The 19,534-nt window shown below is 38.3% G+C and overlaps 1 protein-coding gene across 1 annotated transcript in view; it reads right to left on the bottom strand.

Moving 5' to 3' along the window:
- tcf7l1b (transcription factor 7 like 1b) overlaps positions 1–19,534 on the bottom strand; it is an 86,491-nt gene that overhangs the window by 19,921 nt on the left and 47,036 nt on the right. The window contains exons 5-6 of the mRNA XM_056246921.1: positions 166–298; positions 1–87 (exon numbers count right to left, since the gene is read on the bottom strand). The exon at positions 1–87 is cut by the window's left edge and continues 16 nt beyond it. Coding sequence (XP_056102896.1) covers positions 1–87; positions 166–298 — 220 coding nt within the window. The remainder of the gene's footprint in view (positions 88–165; positions 299–19,534) is intronic.

Below are 19,534 nucleotides of genomic sequence, written 5' to 3'. Positions count from 1 at the left end.
CCAATGGGTGCGGGATCTGCCCCATGGCCCCAGGGGACAGTGGGTAATAGGGCGACAGCTCTGAGGGGTGAGGGGTCCGAGGAATACCTGGACCAGAGGTACAAAGTCCGTAAGACACATGATTAAAAGACAGAAACACAAGTTACCGTGTGTCAGATGTAATACCTGTCTTTGGGTCCAGTATCTCTGGCGAGAGGTGGGCTGGAGGAGTTCCTGGAGAGAAGTGTTCATTGCTGTAGGTGATGAGGGGGGTCAGGGGGTGCATGTGCGCATGCTGGACCACCGGGACCTTATTAGACTGAGAGAGAGAGAGAGAGAGAGAGAGAGAGAGAGAGAGAGAGAGAGAGAGAGAGAGAGAGAGAGAGAGAGAGAGAGAGAGAGAGAGAGAGAGAGAGAGACGCTTTATTAAGACAGTTGCCCCCTTTTTCAGTGGTGTTTGCCAGCGTAAGCATCACTATTACTCGTATGTTGGGTTAGTGAACTGAACAACATCCAATCGGTCCTAACTAAAGCAAATAATTCAATCATTTAAGACTTAGTCAGTCATTATACAGTGCGCATCAGTAACCTTTGTTCCAGAAGTATTCTTCTCATATAGGGATTTTCAAGTATTTTTTAAGAGTTACAAGCTATATAGCAAAACAACTAGCTACGAGGTGAAGCACTTTACAAACTTTGATTTGAAGAAAAAATGTATTTGAAAATTGGACAAAAAGGTAAAAGACTGTGTACTTAACAGCTTTATTGAGGAAAATAACTACAATCTCATTTAATATTGCGAATGGCAATAAAAACAAAGAAATACATTGAATTAAAGATGTTGATATTAGATTAATTAAAATGTTTATTAAGCATAAAATATTGAAGTAGATATTTAAGAGGTTTGAGAGCGTAGGGAAAGACTCTCTGATTGGTGGAGATTTCTCTACAGAATCATGGGTAATGTAGTTTTTTTTCAAACAGGAGTTCAGCTGTTCAACACGATTAATTAAACAAATAAGTGGAAATAATGTAAGCTGATGGCTTCAACAAAATCATATACCATTGTTTAACATCCTCGGAGCTACAAGTTATTGTTCAAAATCAAATCCCGTATGGAGAAAATGAATGGGATTTTTATTTCCAAGATTACACTACATTTTGCATTCAAATATTTTAGCTTTTTCTACATTTGTAAATGTATGACTTTGACTGTTAGATACCCATAAAGCCCTGTTTACTTTGCGCTTAGCTCTTTTTAACATTATGTCTATCACATGTATGTAGCAGTCATGTGTCCAGTCTATTCTCTGCTGCCTGCGTCAACTTGAATTAACTTTTTAAAGTACTAAAATCATTCAGTTATCGCAAGTCAAGTCAAGCCATCCTCATTTATATAGCGCTTTTAATGATGTAGATTGTTTCAAAGCAGCTTTACAGAGATAAACGTATAATTTAAGGTAACAAAGATTGGTTTGGTTTTATAGCGGTTATTGAATAATGTTATTTCCAGCTAAAGTTAGTTTTGGTTGATTCACTTCCATCGAAATGATCATTTGTTATTAAATTAGGGGCCGCTAAGACGACACCGTTCTCTCTAAACAGACTTTAAACGCGAACCTGTGATAAACACCAATGGCGTTCACATGCGCATTAAGAACTAATTCTATAGTTATGTGCGTTTGAATATATGTGCGCGGGTTTGTAACTCCTTACAAACCATGCCTAAACAAGCCTATAAATTTGATACAGAATTTTATTTTATTTGATCACTTCGGGGTAGGTACGCGAGCATTGCAATATGCATATCGTGACATGCACATTTGCGATATTTCAATATTTCAGATATATTGTGCAGTCCTAATGACAAGCATGAAGCAATCTGGCCGCGCACCAAGGAATGCTGTGAGAGCCGAGCGCCGTGCCAGACACACTCACACCCAATGCCACACCAAAGCCCTGTGTACACACACTGTACCTGACAATCTCTTACACAACAATCAATCAATGCACTGACAACACATAACACGAGAAGAGCATGATGTACATGCACATGTACGGTAATTAAAACATTCATTAAGGATAATGAAACCTCCACGAATTAATGAAGTTGCACAAACTAGTTCACATTTGTGTTAGTTAGTAAAAGCGAGTGCGAGATGTTGTGGTTTGGGCAGCACATCTGTAGGACTGGGGAATGACTGCATCAATATTTCATCATCCTGAAAACATCGCAGCGAAGTGATTCATTAGTGTGGGTGTGAGCTGAACTGCTTTAGGCCTATAAGGTGAGGACAGAGATTATAGACCACCTCACTCATTTATATGTGCCATCACTTCAACCTCAACCTGGTGCGATGCCTTGGTGTGTTGTGTTGTGTAGATTAAAGGGATAGTTCACCTGTCAGTAATTACTCTCCAACCCCGTAAGACTTTCATTCATCTTCGCAACACAAATTAAGATATTTCTGATTAAATCTGAGAGCTGGATCACTCCTCCATAGGCTTCTAAGGGATTGAAACTTGCCGGCCCAGAAAAGTTATTAAAGACATCGTTAAAATAGTCCGAGTGACTACAGTGGCTCAACCTTAAGTTTATCAAGCGACGTGAATACTTTTTGTGCGCAAAAAACACACAAAAATAACGACTTTATTCAACTATTCATCTCCTTCTCTGTTGGCCTCGAGATAGTTCACGTAGTGTAACAGCGCAGCGCTTCTGTGATGTACGTCACACGTAGGCTCACTATTGGCCGACGCTGGTCATGTGTGTGTGTGATGCGCTGTTACACTACGTGAACTATCTCGAGGCCAACAGAGAAGGAGATGAATAGTTGAATAAAGTCGTTATTTTTGTGTGTTTTTTGCGCACAAAAAGTATTCACGTCGCTTGATAAACTTAAGGTTGAGCCACTATAGTCACTCGGACTATTTTAAAGATGCCTTTAATAACTTTTCTGGGCCGGCAAGTTTCAATCCCTTAGAAGCCTATGGAGGAGTGATCCAGCTCTCAGATTTAATCAGAAATATCTTAATTTGTGTTGCGAAGATGAATGAAAGTCTTACGGGGTTGGAGAGTTTTACTCACAGAGTTTTCATTTTGGGGTGAACTAACCCTTTAATTACTTCTGTTGTTTATTATAAAAGTACAATGTTTTATTATTTGATGTTACAACATCAATTTAATTTTTTGATGTTACAGCACTGATATCCCAGTGTAATGCAGAATTAACCAAGCAAGTGGTTTATTTCCATAAAAATCTGTAACAATTCCATAAAAATCTGTAACAATAAGGAAGTCGATAATTATTTTAAAGTTATAGCCTATCACCGATAAAATGGACAGTTTTTAAAATATTGTGAAAAAATAAAACATTAAAATCAACGGTTTAAATACTAGTCACCTTAGAAGTGAATTTAGGTTTCATTGGAAAAATGTATGTATATTAATTTTGAGATCTGCTCATATTACATTTAACAGTATAACAGACTAACTTCAACACTTTAGTGCAGCGGTTCTCATCCAGGGGACCTCAAAACTTAAAATGATTTAAAATAAGAAAAAAACATTATTAAGCTAAAACAACAACAACAAAAATGATATATTTCTAATGTTAATTCTTCCACTCGACAACTGTGGTTCCCACAATCTATAAAATCCTTCAAATATGAGGTAGCCTTGTTTTAAAAGATTGTTTTCTAGAGCTGGGAAAGAGTCATGTAAACTAATAAAATCTTAAAACTAAATGGGCATTTTTATAATCAATATACATTTTTTTTTTTTTTTTTGTTATGTCAAGCTTTGAATTGCAAGTAAAAAATATTTTTAAAGCCCCTAAATCACGAACAACTGTAAAAATCAAGGGGCTTGATTATTGTTGTATACAGTAAAACCTTTTTAAGTCACTAAATGTTCACCAAATGACAACAAAGGTCATTTAAACGTGTGCAGTTATCCAATATTGTCCGATATAATGTATCAGACAAAAAATTGCAGACTTACACCTTTAAAGTCACATTCGCAAATGCATTTGGTTTAATAAGAACAGCAAACTTAAGAATGCAAATTAAATAAAAGAAAAAAAGAAAAGTATAGTAGAGCTTGACTTTCTCCATCAGGACTTGATTGGATGGGGAATAAAAGGGTCTCTGTATGACAGGTGTTTGGGGGAGAAACGGTGTACAATAAGAGTCGAAAAGGTTATTTTAGAGGCAGAAAAAGTTATTCGGAAGAAAACTCGATTTTCCTTTGGCATGAGTTGATTGAATAACTATAAGACTATCAGGAATGCGTCTTAATTTCATGTCAACTAAGTCTAATCTCCTGTATTCTAAAGTCCTGACCAAAATCCTGTCTATAGGGGGCAGACGATCTGTGGCGCTGAAAGACTCGAGCGCTTTTAAAATTCATTAACAAGCTGTCAACTATTCCCAGACTGCCAAAGTGAGGCCGTTTTGGTATTCACGATCTACAGGACACGAGTGTGTGAGAGGATGTCAAAAACCAGAGCTGCAGTACGGAAAGCTAAACGGCATCAGTGTGTGCCTGGAGCTGGCGCAGGGTTTGTGCAGATCGAGTGTGTGTCGGGCTGGCCAAGAGGGCACGCCTCTGCTGGGACGGAGAGAGGAGACCGTGTTCAAGAGGGATGGAGGATTTCACTCAAACATGATTCTCAATCCTTCACATCTGAGATAAATTACTAGGCAAACAGCCCCTGGTACAAGAGTTACCAACGGACCAAACAACCTCCTGAGTCCCGTGTGTGTGTGTGTGTGTGTGTGTGTGTGTGTGAGAGTGTGTGAGAGTGTGAGTGTGTGAGAGAGAGAGAGAGAGAGAGAGAGAGAGAGAGAGAGAGAGAGAGAGAGAGAGAGAGAGAGAGAGAGAGAGAGAGAGAGAGAGTGTGTGTGTGTGTGTTTATGTGTGTGTGTGTGCGTGCGTTTATGTGTGTGTGTGTGTGTTTGTGTGAGTGTGTATATGTGGCCTGGTAAACCCTACGTTATGGGGTCAAAATGTCCCCACAAGGATGGCAATATCCGAAATCCTTGTTCGTGTGGGGACATTTTTTGGTCCCCATGAGGAAATCAGCTTATAAATCATACTAAGTGATGTTGTTTGAAAATGTAAAAATGCAGAATGTTTCCTGTGATGGGTAGGTTTAGGGATAGGGGCAGTGTAAGGGAATAGAATATACAGTTTGTACAGTATAAAAATCATTATGTCTATGGAAAGTCCCCATAAAACATGAAAACACAACGTGTGTGTGTGTGTGTGTGTGTGTGTGTGTGTTGCTCTGTCCTGTCCAGTGGGAGGTTCTGAGTCTTTGTGGAGTCTTTTCAAAAAAGGAGGAACGAAAAAGAAAAGGAAAAAAGGAGACTGCATGGCATGCTGGGATAGCAGAGGCTTGTTTATCACCGAGGCAGGAAGCGGATGTAAGAGTGGGCAGAACATGACATCAGCATTTAGAGGCACACACACACACACACACTCTCTCTCTCTCACACACACACACACTCTCTCTCTCTCTCACTCACTCACACACACACACTCTCTGTTACACACTCTCTCTCTCACTCACACACACACACACTCAGTCACTCTCACACACACACACACACACACACACACTCTGTTACACACTCTCTCTCTCTCTCTCTCTCTCTCTCTCACTCACACACACACACACACGGATTGCATTACACAGGCTTCTACTGTTTTTATATTTAGCTACTTATAAATACTATATAACCTAACCGAAAAAACTCTTTTTCGTGTGTAAATGTAAGAAACTTGGACACACTTTATATGAGATGTCTTTAACTACTGTGCACTTTGCATATCGCCAAACACTTGTGTTGCTATTGAGGCGGAGTATGGGAAAGGTTAGGGACCGTTTTTTTTAATTACAGAATTAAAATGACAGATTTAATTACAGAAATTAATTACAGATGTAATAACAAGCAGGTATTTTTAAATACAAGTACAATGTAAAAACATGTATACAATATGTATCAAATGATTAATGTAAATGTAAGTGCACAGTAAAGGACACGTTCGGTATTTTACACTTAAAGCCCTGTTTTAAGATCGTTTCTGATGAAATTTGGACACATGCTGCTGGCCCGTGAATTTTCGGTTTCTGTGGTTACATTCTTACAATTGTGAGTTTCCTGAATCACAACTTTCACATAATTGCTCATATCGGCCACTTAATTTCCTCTAATTGTACTTGGAATTTGCATATGTGATGCATAAAGTAACAATTATGAGAAATAGTCACAACTGTGAAATATAAAGTTATTACAAGAAAATGTGAAGATGAATAATGACAATATTGTCTTTTCAGAGCGGCTTTACAACAGAATTTGAAATAAAAGTGACTTGACTTGATGTACTAGGTTGCATATACAGCTAAAAACCCGAAAAATTAGAATATCGTGTAAAAGTTCATTTATTTCAGTAATTCAACGTAAAAGGTGACACTAATATATTATATAGACTCATTACATGCAAAGTGAGATATTTCAAGCCTTTATGTGTTATAATTTTGATAATTATGGATTACAGATATGAAAACCTTTTCACAATAATCTAATTTTGAATTTGGGGTTTTCATAAGCTGTAAGCCATAATCATCAAAATTATAACAAATAAAGGCTTGAAATATCTCACTTTGCATGTAATGAGTCTATATAATATATTAGTTTCAGCTTTTAAGTTGAATTACTGAAATAAATGAACTTTTGCACCATATTCTAATTTTTCCAGTTTCACCTGTATATATATTTATATGTATTTTTTATGGATGGGACTCCAGAAAGAAAATGCGTGAGGAAGACGGAGGATGATGGAAATGCACGACTGTTCTCACAATCCTCTACTGTGTTGTCCTGAAAGACTCCCACACAATCGGTGGTTCCTTGCGTACAATATGGATCCCAATCCTCGAGCCACAAAGCCGTCCCGTCTGAGGTCTCGTCTATGCTAACTTAATCAACTGCCCTAGCTTATCACATGCTGACACACACTGAACAGTGAGGGCCCTGTTGTGTTCACACAGACACACACACTAAAGGTGGCACAGCAGAATACCAAGCAAACCGCTCTCCTGCATTATTGAACGCTCTGGAGTGAACAGAATAACACATTAGCATACTGACCTTATGGGCTCAATCTGACAGAGCTTAGCATGCGAGTGTGTTTGGGGGAGAACGTGGGATCGGGAAAGAAACATAAGGATGAATACTAACATCGGATCGTCCTGTTTGTTTAATCCAACTCTTTTGTTTTGTACAAATTTCAGGATTTATAGGTCGAACTCGAACATACATTTTCTGGAAGGGTGGACGGGATCAAGCTAGACTCGAACCCATGTTGCCTGTCTGAGCACCACAAAACATGTCAGCACTCGTTTCTTTCTCAGATCTAATGAATAAAACAGGTAATTGTGTTTAAAATCAGAAAGTGACATTATAAGATATGAAGTCACAACTACAAAAAATACTCACAACTGAGAGATAAAAAGTTGCTTTTACAAGAAAACACGAGTTAGGCACAATTATGACCATAATTGTACAAAAATACACGATTTCAAAACCAGCCTTAAAACATATCTTTTTGCTACTTGTTTCCCTTGATTTCTGTGTTTATGTACCACTATCTATTATGTTATCCATCTTAATTTATTTGTATTGTTTCTATGTCCTGTTTATTTGTACTGTATTGTAAAGTGACCTTGAGTTTTCTGAAAGGCACTATATTAAATAAACCTGTTATTATTATTATTATTAATTATAAGACATTCTTACAATTGTGAGTTTCCTGTAATCACAACTTTCACGTAATTTCTCATATCTGCCACTTAATTTCCAATAATTGCACTTGTAATTTGCATATGTGATGCATAAAGTAACAATTATGAGAAATAGCTGCAACTTTTAGATATAAAATTGCTATTAAAAGAAAATACGTCACAATTCTAAGACATTCTTACAGTTTTCTGTAATCACAACTTGTGTAATTTCTAATATCTGCCACTTAATTTCCTTAAATTGCACTTGGATGTGATGCATATGTGATGTATTAAATAACAATTATGAGAAATAGTCACAACTACAAAAACAGTCAGAATTGCTTTGTGCTTTCATAGATTGTGATAATATATTATGATGTGGGTTTTTAATGGCCGAAATAATTTAATTTGATTATGTTTCTTTGCTGAATAAGAGAAAAAAAAGTCCAACACTCGTTTCTTTCTCAGATCTAAAGAATAAAACAGGTAATTGTGTTTAAAATCAGAGTCACATTATAAGATATGAAGTCAAAATTACAAAAAATGCTCACAACTGTGAGATTAAAAGTTGCTATTACAAGAAAACTTGCGTGCAAGTTTTTATATCGGCCGCTTAATTTCCTTTAATTGCACTTATAATTTGCATATGTGATGTATAAAGTAACAATTATGAGAATGAAATAGTCACAACTGTGAAATATAAAGTTATTACAATAAAATGCAAGTAAGTCACAATTACAAGAAATTCTTACAACTGCGACAAAAAGTTGCAATTCTGAGAAAAAGTCACAATTGCCTTTATTTTTTGTGCTTTCATAGATTGTGACAATATATTCTGATGTGGGTTTTTAACCCTCTGAGGTCTAAGGGCATCTTTTCACTTATTAAAGTCACCTTTTAAAGGCAATTATTAGGGCTGCAACTAACGATTATTTTGATAATCGATTAATCGGACGATTATTTTTTTCGATTAATCGATTAATCGGATAAAAATTTCAATTAGATTTTTCGTTTATTATGACTAAATAAAACCCTGTTACACTTTATTTTAAGGTGTCCTTGTTACAGTGTAATTATATATTCAAGTACAGAGTAATATTAAGTAACTACATGTACTTACTATAGGAATAGGGTAGGATTAGGTTGAGGGTTAGTTGCATGTAATTATGCATAATTTACTGTTATTACTACAGTAAGTACATGTAACATATGTAACAAGGACACCGTAAAATAAAGTGTTACCTAAAACCCTAAATTAGGATATTTATGTGTAAAAGTGTACTTTAAAAAGTGCAAAAGCCACACATTGAGTTTTACAAATATCAATGTTTGCATTGTTTTTAATGATAATTGCTGATGGCAAGTTGACAACCATGATTAATGTAAAAAAAAAAACATTTACATCCAACATATTGTTTTAACACAATTTTTGTTAAAACAAATTTACAGACATGTTGTTCAGATGTGAAGATATAAACTAAAAACATCTCAAATATATAATTTTAAATTTTTATTTAAAATTAATTGAATTATAAGGATAATTTGTAAAAATAAATATAGAAAGACTGAAAACAAGCGTGTGAACATAGAGCCGCAGTAGATCGCGTTTGAAAAACAATTAAAACTTAATAGTAGACAAATGCTATATAAAGAGAACGTAATGGAGGTACGCAGCAAGCTAACAGGCTTGATTAAAAAGACAGGAAAATTGATGCATTAGTGCACAAACATTCGCTGAAAACCACTGAGTAGGCTACAGTGACTAAAAAACAATATTTTACTGTAGCTGTTATTAACTGCCTTTATATTTAGTGCTTCGCTTTGTAAAGACCGTTTTAATTTAATATTTCTGCGGTAGCACTATTTTAATCCATCACTTATGTTGCGAGCGAACTGATTGCACAACCTGATGCTCGAGACGCAAAATACAGACATCCCAAGTCTCCCGGAAGTTCTGGAAGTCACCCGCAGATTGATAGCGGCTCGCAAATTAGTTCAAACTACCGGGATTTGAGCGCGCAACAAGAGCGCGCATGCGAGACAGAAGAGACTGTGCTCCAAACCGTGTAGCGCGAGCGCGCGGCAGAGCAACGGAGGGAGAGAGACCTTGCGTGTGTGCCTCATGAAGCGCGTGTAAGACAGAGAGCATCCTGATTGGCCTGTTTCAGCCAATCACCAGTAAACGCTCCCCGTGACGTAAGCAGACCAACTAATCGATAATGACATTCGTTGACAACGATTTTCATAATCGATTATTATCGATTTTATCGATTAGTTGTTGCAGCCCTAGCAATTATATAACATAATCCCATGTGTTTTATTTCAAAATTTGCAGAGAAAACCCCACTCTCTTACTGATGAGCTCGCCACTTGCCCTAGAGCATTGTGTAAAGAGAGAGAGAGAGAGAGAGAGAGAGAGAGAGAGAGAGAGAGAGAGAGAGAGAGAGAGAGAGAGATAATTTGGCTCTAAAAGGTGAAAAATAGTGTGATTTTTTAAATTCTTCAAATCTCTTGTGGAAACATACCATTACTCATGTGGACGAATTATTTTGGTCCTTGAAATGGGTTTCCCAAAGTCTTTGGGTCACAAAAGTAGTGTAATATATGAATAAAATAGTAGATAATGAATAATAATAGTCTAAAGTGACATCGTTTTTTAGTACAAGTGTTGTCTGTGACTCTACCTTCCCCAAATGTTAGAGGGACTGAGATAAAATAGGACTAAAATAACTTCCTACTACATATCAAGCTTTATGGTATGTGTGCAAATGAAAAAGTCATCCGACCTCAGGGGGTTAATGGCCGAAATTATGTTAGGATGAATTTGTTTTGCTTATTCAGCAAAGAAACGTGATGTGTGACATGGATCACATCAGATCTAAGCTCTGTCGTCAGTGTAACTCGAGATGTTCTTCAGGTGGGCGCGGTTTGTTTGGTGATAGTTCTCGCTCACCGGAGCAGGTCGTCCTCGTGGCGCCACTCTCCTCCATAAATAAAGACACACCTTCGTTCACACTCTTCTCACCCTGACGCCAAACCCCCTCAGCGCAGTGTGACGTTCAGGATCAGATGTTGTTCTCGACCACGCCAAGGGAAAGCAAAGGAAGGAAGACTGCGTTCTCATTAAATCCTGTTCAAGTACAGCTAATTTGATTGCCATTACGTTGCATTTTCTGCTGATTCCCTAATGCGAGTGCGTGCATTTGATAACGTTATATTAAGTAAATACAATAAAGGGCTAATGGGCTGGATGGGTGGTGAGACAAGGCATGCTGTGTTTTTAAGAACAATCCCATGGTGCATCAGAGGTTAGAGAGAGTTCAGGGGTTACTGGGACAAAGCGAGTCTGAACCGGGTAGCGGAGACTGAAACACACACACACACACACTCTCTCTCTCTCTCTCATACACACAAACTCTCTCTCTTACACACACACACACACACACACACACACACTCTCTTTCTCTCTCTCTCATACACACAAACTCTCTCTCTTACACACACACACACACACACACACACACACACACACACACACACACTCACTCTCTCTCTCTCATACACACAAACTCTCTCTCTTACACACACACACACACACACACACACTCTCTTTCTCTCTCTCTCATACACACAAACTCTCTCTCTTACACACACACACACACACACACACACACACACACACACACACTCACTCTCTCTCTCTCATACACACAAACTCTCTCTCTTACACACACACACACACACTCTCTTTCTCTCTCTCTCATACACACAAACTCTCTCTCTTACACACACACACACACACACACACACTCTCTTTCTCTCTCTCTCATACACACAAACTCTCTCTCTTACACACACACACACACACACACACACACACACACACACACACACACACACACACACACACACACACACACACACACTCACTCTCTCTCTCTCATACACACAAACTCTCTCTCTTACACACACACACACACACTCTCTTTCTCTCTCTCTCATACACACAAACTCTCTCTCTTACACACACACACACACACACACACACACTCTCTTTCTCTCTCTCTCATACACACAAACTCTCTCTCTTACACACACACACACACACACACACACACACACACACACACACACACACACACACACACACTCACTCTCTCTCTCTCATACACACAAACTCTCTCTCTTACACACACACACACACACTCTCTTTCTCTCTCTCTCATACACACAAACTCTCTCTCTTACACACACACACACACACACACACTCACTCTCTCTCTCTCTCTCTTACGCACACACACACACACACACACACACACACTCTCTCTCTCTCTCATACACACAAACTCTCTCTCTTACACACACACACACACACACACACACTCTCTCACACACACACACTCTCTCTCTCACACACATACACTCTCTCTCTCTCACACTCACACACTCTCTCTCACACACTCTCTCTCTCAAACACGCACACACACACACAATCTCACATACATACATACAAACACACACACACACACACACACAAACACACACACACACGCACACACACTCTCTCTCTCTCACATACATACAAACACTCACACACAAAACACACACAAAAACTCTCTCTCACATACATACAAACACACTCGCTCTCTCTCTCTCACATACACACACTCTCTCTCACATACATATAAAACACACTCGCTCGCTCTCTCTCTCACATACATACTAACACACACACACTCTCTCTCTCTCTCTCACACACACTGCCCTTTGTCACTGACGACATTCATAAGTCATCCTTCTGTATTAATTATGTCACAATTTATTATGTCTGGCTGTCAGAGGGAGATTTCAGAGTGAAAGCAACAAATCCCTCATTAAAAACCACTAATAGATGCTAAGTAGCTGAACTGTTCCTTAAAGCCTGGAAGTAACTGGTAATTAGCTCACGCTTTAATCAGTTTCATTATTTAGTCATGCAATTTAAACAGATTTATTATCAGATGGAGGGATAATCAAATTGTTTCTAATGTCATGAGACATTGATTTACATATTTTTCATGTATGGTGGCCACAAAAAGTATTTGGACACACAAGTCATACTTGAAAAATGAACGATTGTGTAAAGTCACTCTTCCGCCCACTCTCCACTTAAACCGGTTTAATACGGGTCAATCTGAGGTTCCTCATGTTGTGTGTTTGCATGTTTCATCCTGACACACACTTCCAGTCAAAAGATTGGGATTGGGAAGATTTTTAATGTTTTTAAAAGAAGTCTCTTCTGCTCACCAAGGCTGCATTTATTTGATTAAAAATGCACACAAATAATAATATTAATAAATATTATGACAATTTAAAATAACTGTTTACTATTTTAATATATTTTTGTAATTTGTTCCTGTGATCTGTGTGAATATATAGTAAAGTGTAATTTATTCCTGTGATCAAAGCTGATTTTCAGCATCATTACTCCAGTCTTCAGTGTCACATGATCCTTCAGAAATCACTCTAATATGATGATCTGATGCTCAAGAAACATTCATTATTATTATCAATGTTGAAAACTGTTGTGTACATTTTTTTTCAGGATTCTTTGATGAATAGAAAGTTCAAAAGAACAGCATTTATTTGAAATAGAATATTTTGTAACATTATAAATGTCTTTACTGTCAGATTTTGATCAATTTAATGAATCCTTGATGAATAAAAGTATTGATTTTTTTTTTTTATTTCCCCCAAAAAATAAAATAAAAATTCTTACTGACCCCAAACTTCGGAACGATAGTGTATAATTTTACAAAAGCTTTCTATTTCAGATAAATGCTGTTCTTTTGCACTTTCTATTCATCAAAGAATACAGAAAAAAAATGTTTTCAACATTGATAATAGTCATAAATGTTTCTTGAACATCAGATCATCATATTAGAGTGATTTCTGAAGGATCATGTGACACTGAAGACTGGAGTAATGATGCTGAAAATTCAGCTTTGATCACAGGAATAAATTACACTTTACTATATATTCACATAGAAAACAGCTATTCTAAATTGTAATAATATTACACAATATTCCTTTTTTATTTATTTATTTTTAATCAAATAAATGCAGCCTTGGTGAGCAGAAGAGACTTCTTTTAAAAACATTAAAAATCTTACCGATCCAAAACTTTTGACTGGTAGTGTAGTACACACACACACACACACACACGCTCCACCACAGCAAGAATGTAACGCTCTGGTTAAATTTATCACCTCTCATCAGCTTTGCAGAGGTGAATCAAACCACACACGCCAGCTGAGGACACACACACTCATGCAAACCCTCTTGCCCTCTAACCAGCCTGACTGGATTCACACAGATCTGGCCAACAGGGAAGCTCGTTCTTATCCAACAGCCATCATTACACACTAAAGTCGCTTGTGCGCGTTCGTAGTGCTGTACGTCTGGCCATATCTACAGAAAGTACATCAACAAGTGTATATAAAACTAAGATATCATTCTAATTTGACTACGAATCAGGCTTAAAAGATTTAACAGTAATATTATGCTGTTGGAGAGTGCTGTTATATTAACCGCAGCAGTGCTCAGTGCATTAAATCATTAACTAGATTAACGATCGATCAATCAACAAATTAAACTCACTCATACTGTCAACAGTTAGGCCTACTAAAACGTCATTCGATTTTGACAAATAATCAATTTTCTTGTCCCTAATAATCAACATAATGCAGTGGAAACTGTCAAATGACCTGCAGCAGTGGTAAACTTGAATCATACAATTACAACACACGAACTATCAACGCATGAATCTAACTCACTAAGGGCCCTTTCACACTTACCTTGTTTGATCCGGATTTTATGACTTTTCAGTTTGATCCGAATCAAAACAACAGGTGTGAAACCTCCCTCGGACATCTCAGACGAAATGTGGTCCGATGAAAAGAGGTAGTCTCGGTCCGGGTCAAACTGAACAAAGGTTTGGGTTCGTTTCTAGTAGGGCTGTCACTTTACGTTCGAAAATTGATTGCACAATCGATCGGTCCAACCAACACAAGTTTCGAAAACGAAAATAGGGATAATAGCCTTTTTTTTTTTTTTTTTTTTAAGTGTGTTTTAGGTGGACAGATCAATACAGTATCAGAACATGTAGGATGCTGGAAAATAACAATGTCTTTTCTGTTCACCAAATGCTTTTTAATATTGGCTATTACTTCAATGCAAGTGAACAAGCACGCCGTTATTTGTTGCGTAGTGACGTGTGTGTGTGTGTGTGTGTGTTCAAGTAAGCCAGAAATGCTCAGATTCTGCACAATACGCTGTATTTAATATATCATGAGGATCACGAGTTGCGTATTTGCGCTAAATCCGCGCAGATTTGTCTCACACGAACTTCCCCAGCAAAGTGAGTAAACACAGAAACACGCCAGATTGGCTCGTGATTTGACAGCGTTTCCCGCCAAAGTTAATTTTTAGCCGCGTTTGGCGGGTCGAGGGTGTTAATCTCAATCCCTGAATGTTGCGCTCCTGTTTGTCATTGTGCTGAAACTTCACGCCAATAAATCATCAGAAATATTGCTGACTTGTGCGTCTCAAGCGCCCTCTTTACGCTCGTCCTAATGCCTGTTAGGTGTCCGTGGATTTGCCTGTATTTGGTGTTGAAAATGGAAACGTCTTTAGACATGGAAAATCGATTTTACAATCGATTCAATGAACACTTGTGTCTCAGAAATCGAACAGGATTTTTTCACAAAAGTGACAGTTTCTAGTGTGAAAGCATTTTCTGTATGGTTCGGACTTTCAGAGCATTTACAGGAAGTTCCGGTGGTTCCCGCAGGATTGCTTGGGGTCTCCTCCTCCTTTCCGGCCGGCGACGGTGAAATGTTCGCACAACAAGGACGTTCATTTGGCGAATCTGAACTATCCTCGAGTATAGTCGGTGCTGCAGGCATTAATGCCGTTATAATAACAGTATAGTGGCAACCATATGCGTCTGTTCCTTCATTCTTGTCAAAGTTTTTATTTTATTTTTTTATTCTTGTCAAAGATACCTGCCGAATTGACAACACGCTGACGTCAGACTCACGTCCGTTTACAAACCAATCAGTGTCAAGATGCAGCCCACATAGATAATGACGACAGGACGCAAGTACGTCATGTAAAGTTCTCTAGTGTGCTCGCATAATTGCAGTGTGAAACCAAACCAAAACTTACCGAATGTATAAAATGTATCAAAACATGAACTTTGGTCCGGACATTGGTGCGGACTTTCAGGTGTGACGCCCTAAGACTGTCGACAGATTGTTTTCCATGCATAATTTTATAATATCCATGTATGTGGTTAGTTACAGTCAAATCATATAAAACAGTGAATCAAATCACTCCGGATCCCTGTCTGTGTGAGCTCCACTGACAGTCTTCACTCCTATTGGTTGTCGCTCGCGAAATTCGCTTCTCATTTGCATAAAGTCGAAATTTCTGAACGCTTGACACGCCCACATTGAATGGGATCATGTCGCTGCGTGTCGCTGGGGGTGTGAACGGGGCTTAAGGAGTGGCATAGATGTACCACACATTCTGGTTTGAGCCAGAAACATTTTGGAAATATAGCTTTTACTGTACGTTCACACCGCCGCCGCCGACTTGAGCAGCAAAGAAGCTCTGGCCGCCCTGTCAAGGACGCTTGTCAAAAAGTACAGGGAAGCTTGTTGACGCTTTGGCCGCTCTGACGTAGCAGGGAGAAGAGAAGTGTCACAGCATGAAATGTTAACAGAAAAAATAAGCAATACATTGACACTAGAAACCTTTTATTATTATTAGCATTTTTATAACCGTTTTGGTCACATTTGGTCGAAAAAAATAATAATTAGCTATTATTATTTGCACCGTGCAATTGTCAAATCGGCGTTACCGTGAGCAAATGAATTGCATTCCCGCTTAAAACGAGCGTTCGTAAATATTTCCAATGCCTCGTTCTTTTGTAACTGGTCCCTATATGCAAACAACGTCATATCATAAATGATAGGAAACCCAGGAACGGCGATGATTAGCTTCTCTTCCATTGTCTCGGAACTAATGTTTTGGTAGGAACGAAAGTTTACATCGCATGTTTCTCCAGAATCAGCCAGCGTGAAGGACCTCTGTATTCTGATTGGTTGCTGGTGTTTTGCCGCTGAACCGCGTCATAGCTCATTACCATAAAGTTGAGCTTCTTTCAACTTTCTGATTGAAAGCTCTGGTCGCTCATGACGCCCAAAGCGCGCCGCCGATGGATTTGAAGCTCCTTGCAGCTGAGAGAAGCCAGCTTCCATTGAAAATGAATGACTTCCGGTAACTTTGGAAGCTCAAGTCGGCGGCGGTGTGAACGTACAGTCATTACTTGTACCTGCAGGCAACCAAAATTGATTTTAAGGGCGTTTTCACACCTGAAAGTCCGCACCAAGGTCCGAACCAAAGTTCACGTTTTGATACATTTTATACTTTCAGAAAGTTTTGGTTTGGTTTCACACTGCAATTATGCGAGCGTACTAGAGAACTTTACATGACGTACTTGCGTCCTGTCGTCATTATCTACGTGGGCTGCATCTTGACATTGATTGGTTTGTAAACGGACGTGCGTCTGACGTCAGCGTGTTGTCAATTCGGCGGGTAACTTTGACAACATGAATGAACAGACGCATATCGTTGCAACTATATTGTTATTTTATGGCATAATTACCTGCAGCACCAACTATACACAAGGCTAGTTCAAATTCACCAAATTAACGTCCTCGTCGTGCGAACATTTTATCGTCGCCGGCAGGAAAGGAGGAGAAGACTTCAAGTTGACTTTTTTGGCTTCAATATGATCTCGAAAAGATGAATCTTTCCCGTAGCGTAAGCTAACTTACGCAATACGAGAGAACCTCTCATAAGAGAACCTCGTCTCCTCCTCTCCCCATGTGCTACACGGCTCATTTTTCCTGCCACCTTCTGTTTTTTCGGCTATGCGGGAACCACCGGAACTTCCTGTAAAAGGTCCGAAAGTCCGAACCATACAGAAATGCTTTCACACTAGAAACGAACCAAACCTTTGTTCAGTTTGATCCGGACCGAGACTACCTCTTTTCGTCGGACCAAACGTGGTCCGGGGGAGGTTTCACACCTGTAATTTTGATTCGGACCAAACTGAAAAGTCCGAAAGTCCGGACCAAACAAGGTAGGTGTGAAAGGGCCCTTAGACTTGACTTTAAGTGATCATATAGAAAATGAATTAATTTTCTTTTCAAATACATTGTAGGTTGGAAGCAATGAGCTTTTAAATTTGTCCTCTTCATGCCAAACAACAGCACTATCAATCGCCTTGCATGGCCACCCACATCAACAGCACAAATCAATACAAGCTCAGGTAGCCTTTATACGCGTCAATAAAGATCGCCTGACAACACCAATTAAAAACTCAATCTCAGAGATTCGGTACAGAAAAACATCTGAATGCGATTGGCTTCATTGCAGCGGCCTTGGGTATCCGTCAACTAAGAGAAGTGTGGCTCATCACAGGAAGACTAAATTTGATTAAAGACATTTTGATTAAAGATTACGGGGTCAAAACAAAATGTAAAACTTGCACGGATGAATCATTCGCTATAAGACCAGTAAGAACATGCATGTGGCTCATCAACAGGATCAGTTTAGATTTCATGCTGACTTTAAAGGGATTGCTCACCTAAATGTCATTACAAAACAAGACTTTTAGTCATCTTCAGAAAACAATTGGAGATAGTTTTTATATTCCTTAATTATTTCTGCCCCTTCTTTGAAAGTCCATGCAACCAAAACTTTAAAGCTTCAAAAAGTACATAAAGTAATCCATATGTATTGAGTGTTTATTTTGAAAAGAAATTCTGAAATCTTTATTTCAACCCATTTAATTTAGGCTTTAATTTATTAATATAAACATTGATCAATGCACGTACATATTTTTTGTGCTTGTACTCCATGTACACTAATCAATGCTTGTTTACATATGAAAAAAGTGTAAATTAAATCTGTTCATCATATAAAGTGATCGCGTCTCATCAGAATAAAACACTCAAATCATTTGGATTACTTCACACAGTCTTTATGAACTTTTTGAAGCTTTAAAATTTAGGCTGTGTGGACTTTCATTATATGTACAAAATGATGAGAGAATATTAAAAACATCTTCATTTGTGTTTCAAAGATAGATTAATGAAAGACTTGGGTTTGGAACGACATAAAGGTGAATTAAATTATGACAATTTTCATTATAGGGTGAACTAGAGCTGGGTTTCGATTCAAATTTCAAGAATCGATTCGATTCCGATTCTCAAGATCTTGAATCGATTATCATTATTCGATTCGATCCGATCCGATCCGATCTGATCCGATTTTCGAGATTTAGATAAGTGTTTTTGTTTTTTCCAGCTGTTACCTGAATTACAGGACTGTAGTTATGCAACATATTGATACTATTAGGCTATTATAGACATTTAACTGCTTGTTTTGAACTTCATGCATGTGTATTGAATGTTAAACAAGTTCATTATGATAACAAACAAGACTGTTTATCGTGGTGATGTGTAGCCTACAGAGGCTTCGCACAGACAGTGAATGAGAGAGATCGGCAGAGCGTGTGCGATTACCTGCGTCTGTCTTTGAAGTCATATGTATTCGTGAAAAAGGTTGCCGTGTCAAAGGAAAGCGAAATATTTGTCGTATCATCCTTTTAACGTTCACGTCACGGGTATTTACTATAAATGCGCGTC

Source organism: Rhinichthys klamathensis, unplaced genomic scaffold (genome assembly GCF_029890125.1).
Source record: "Rhinichthys klamathensis goyatoka isolate OS25496 unplaced genomic scaffold, OSU_Roscu_1.1 h1tg000040l_1, whole genome shotgun sequence".
NCBI classification, from domain to species: Eukaryota; Metazoa; Chordata; class Actinopteri; order Cypriniformes; family Leuciscidae; genus Rhinichthys; species Rhinichthys klamathensis.
Note: the sequence above shows the minus strand (reverse complement) of the source record. Positions and strands in the feature narration are given on the sequence as shown.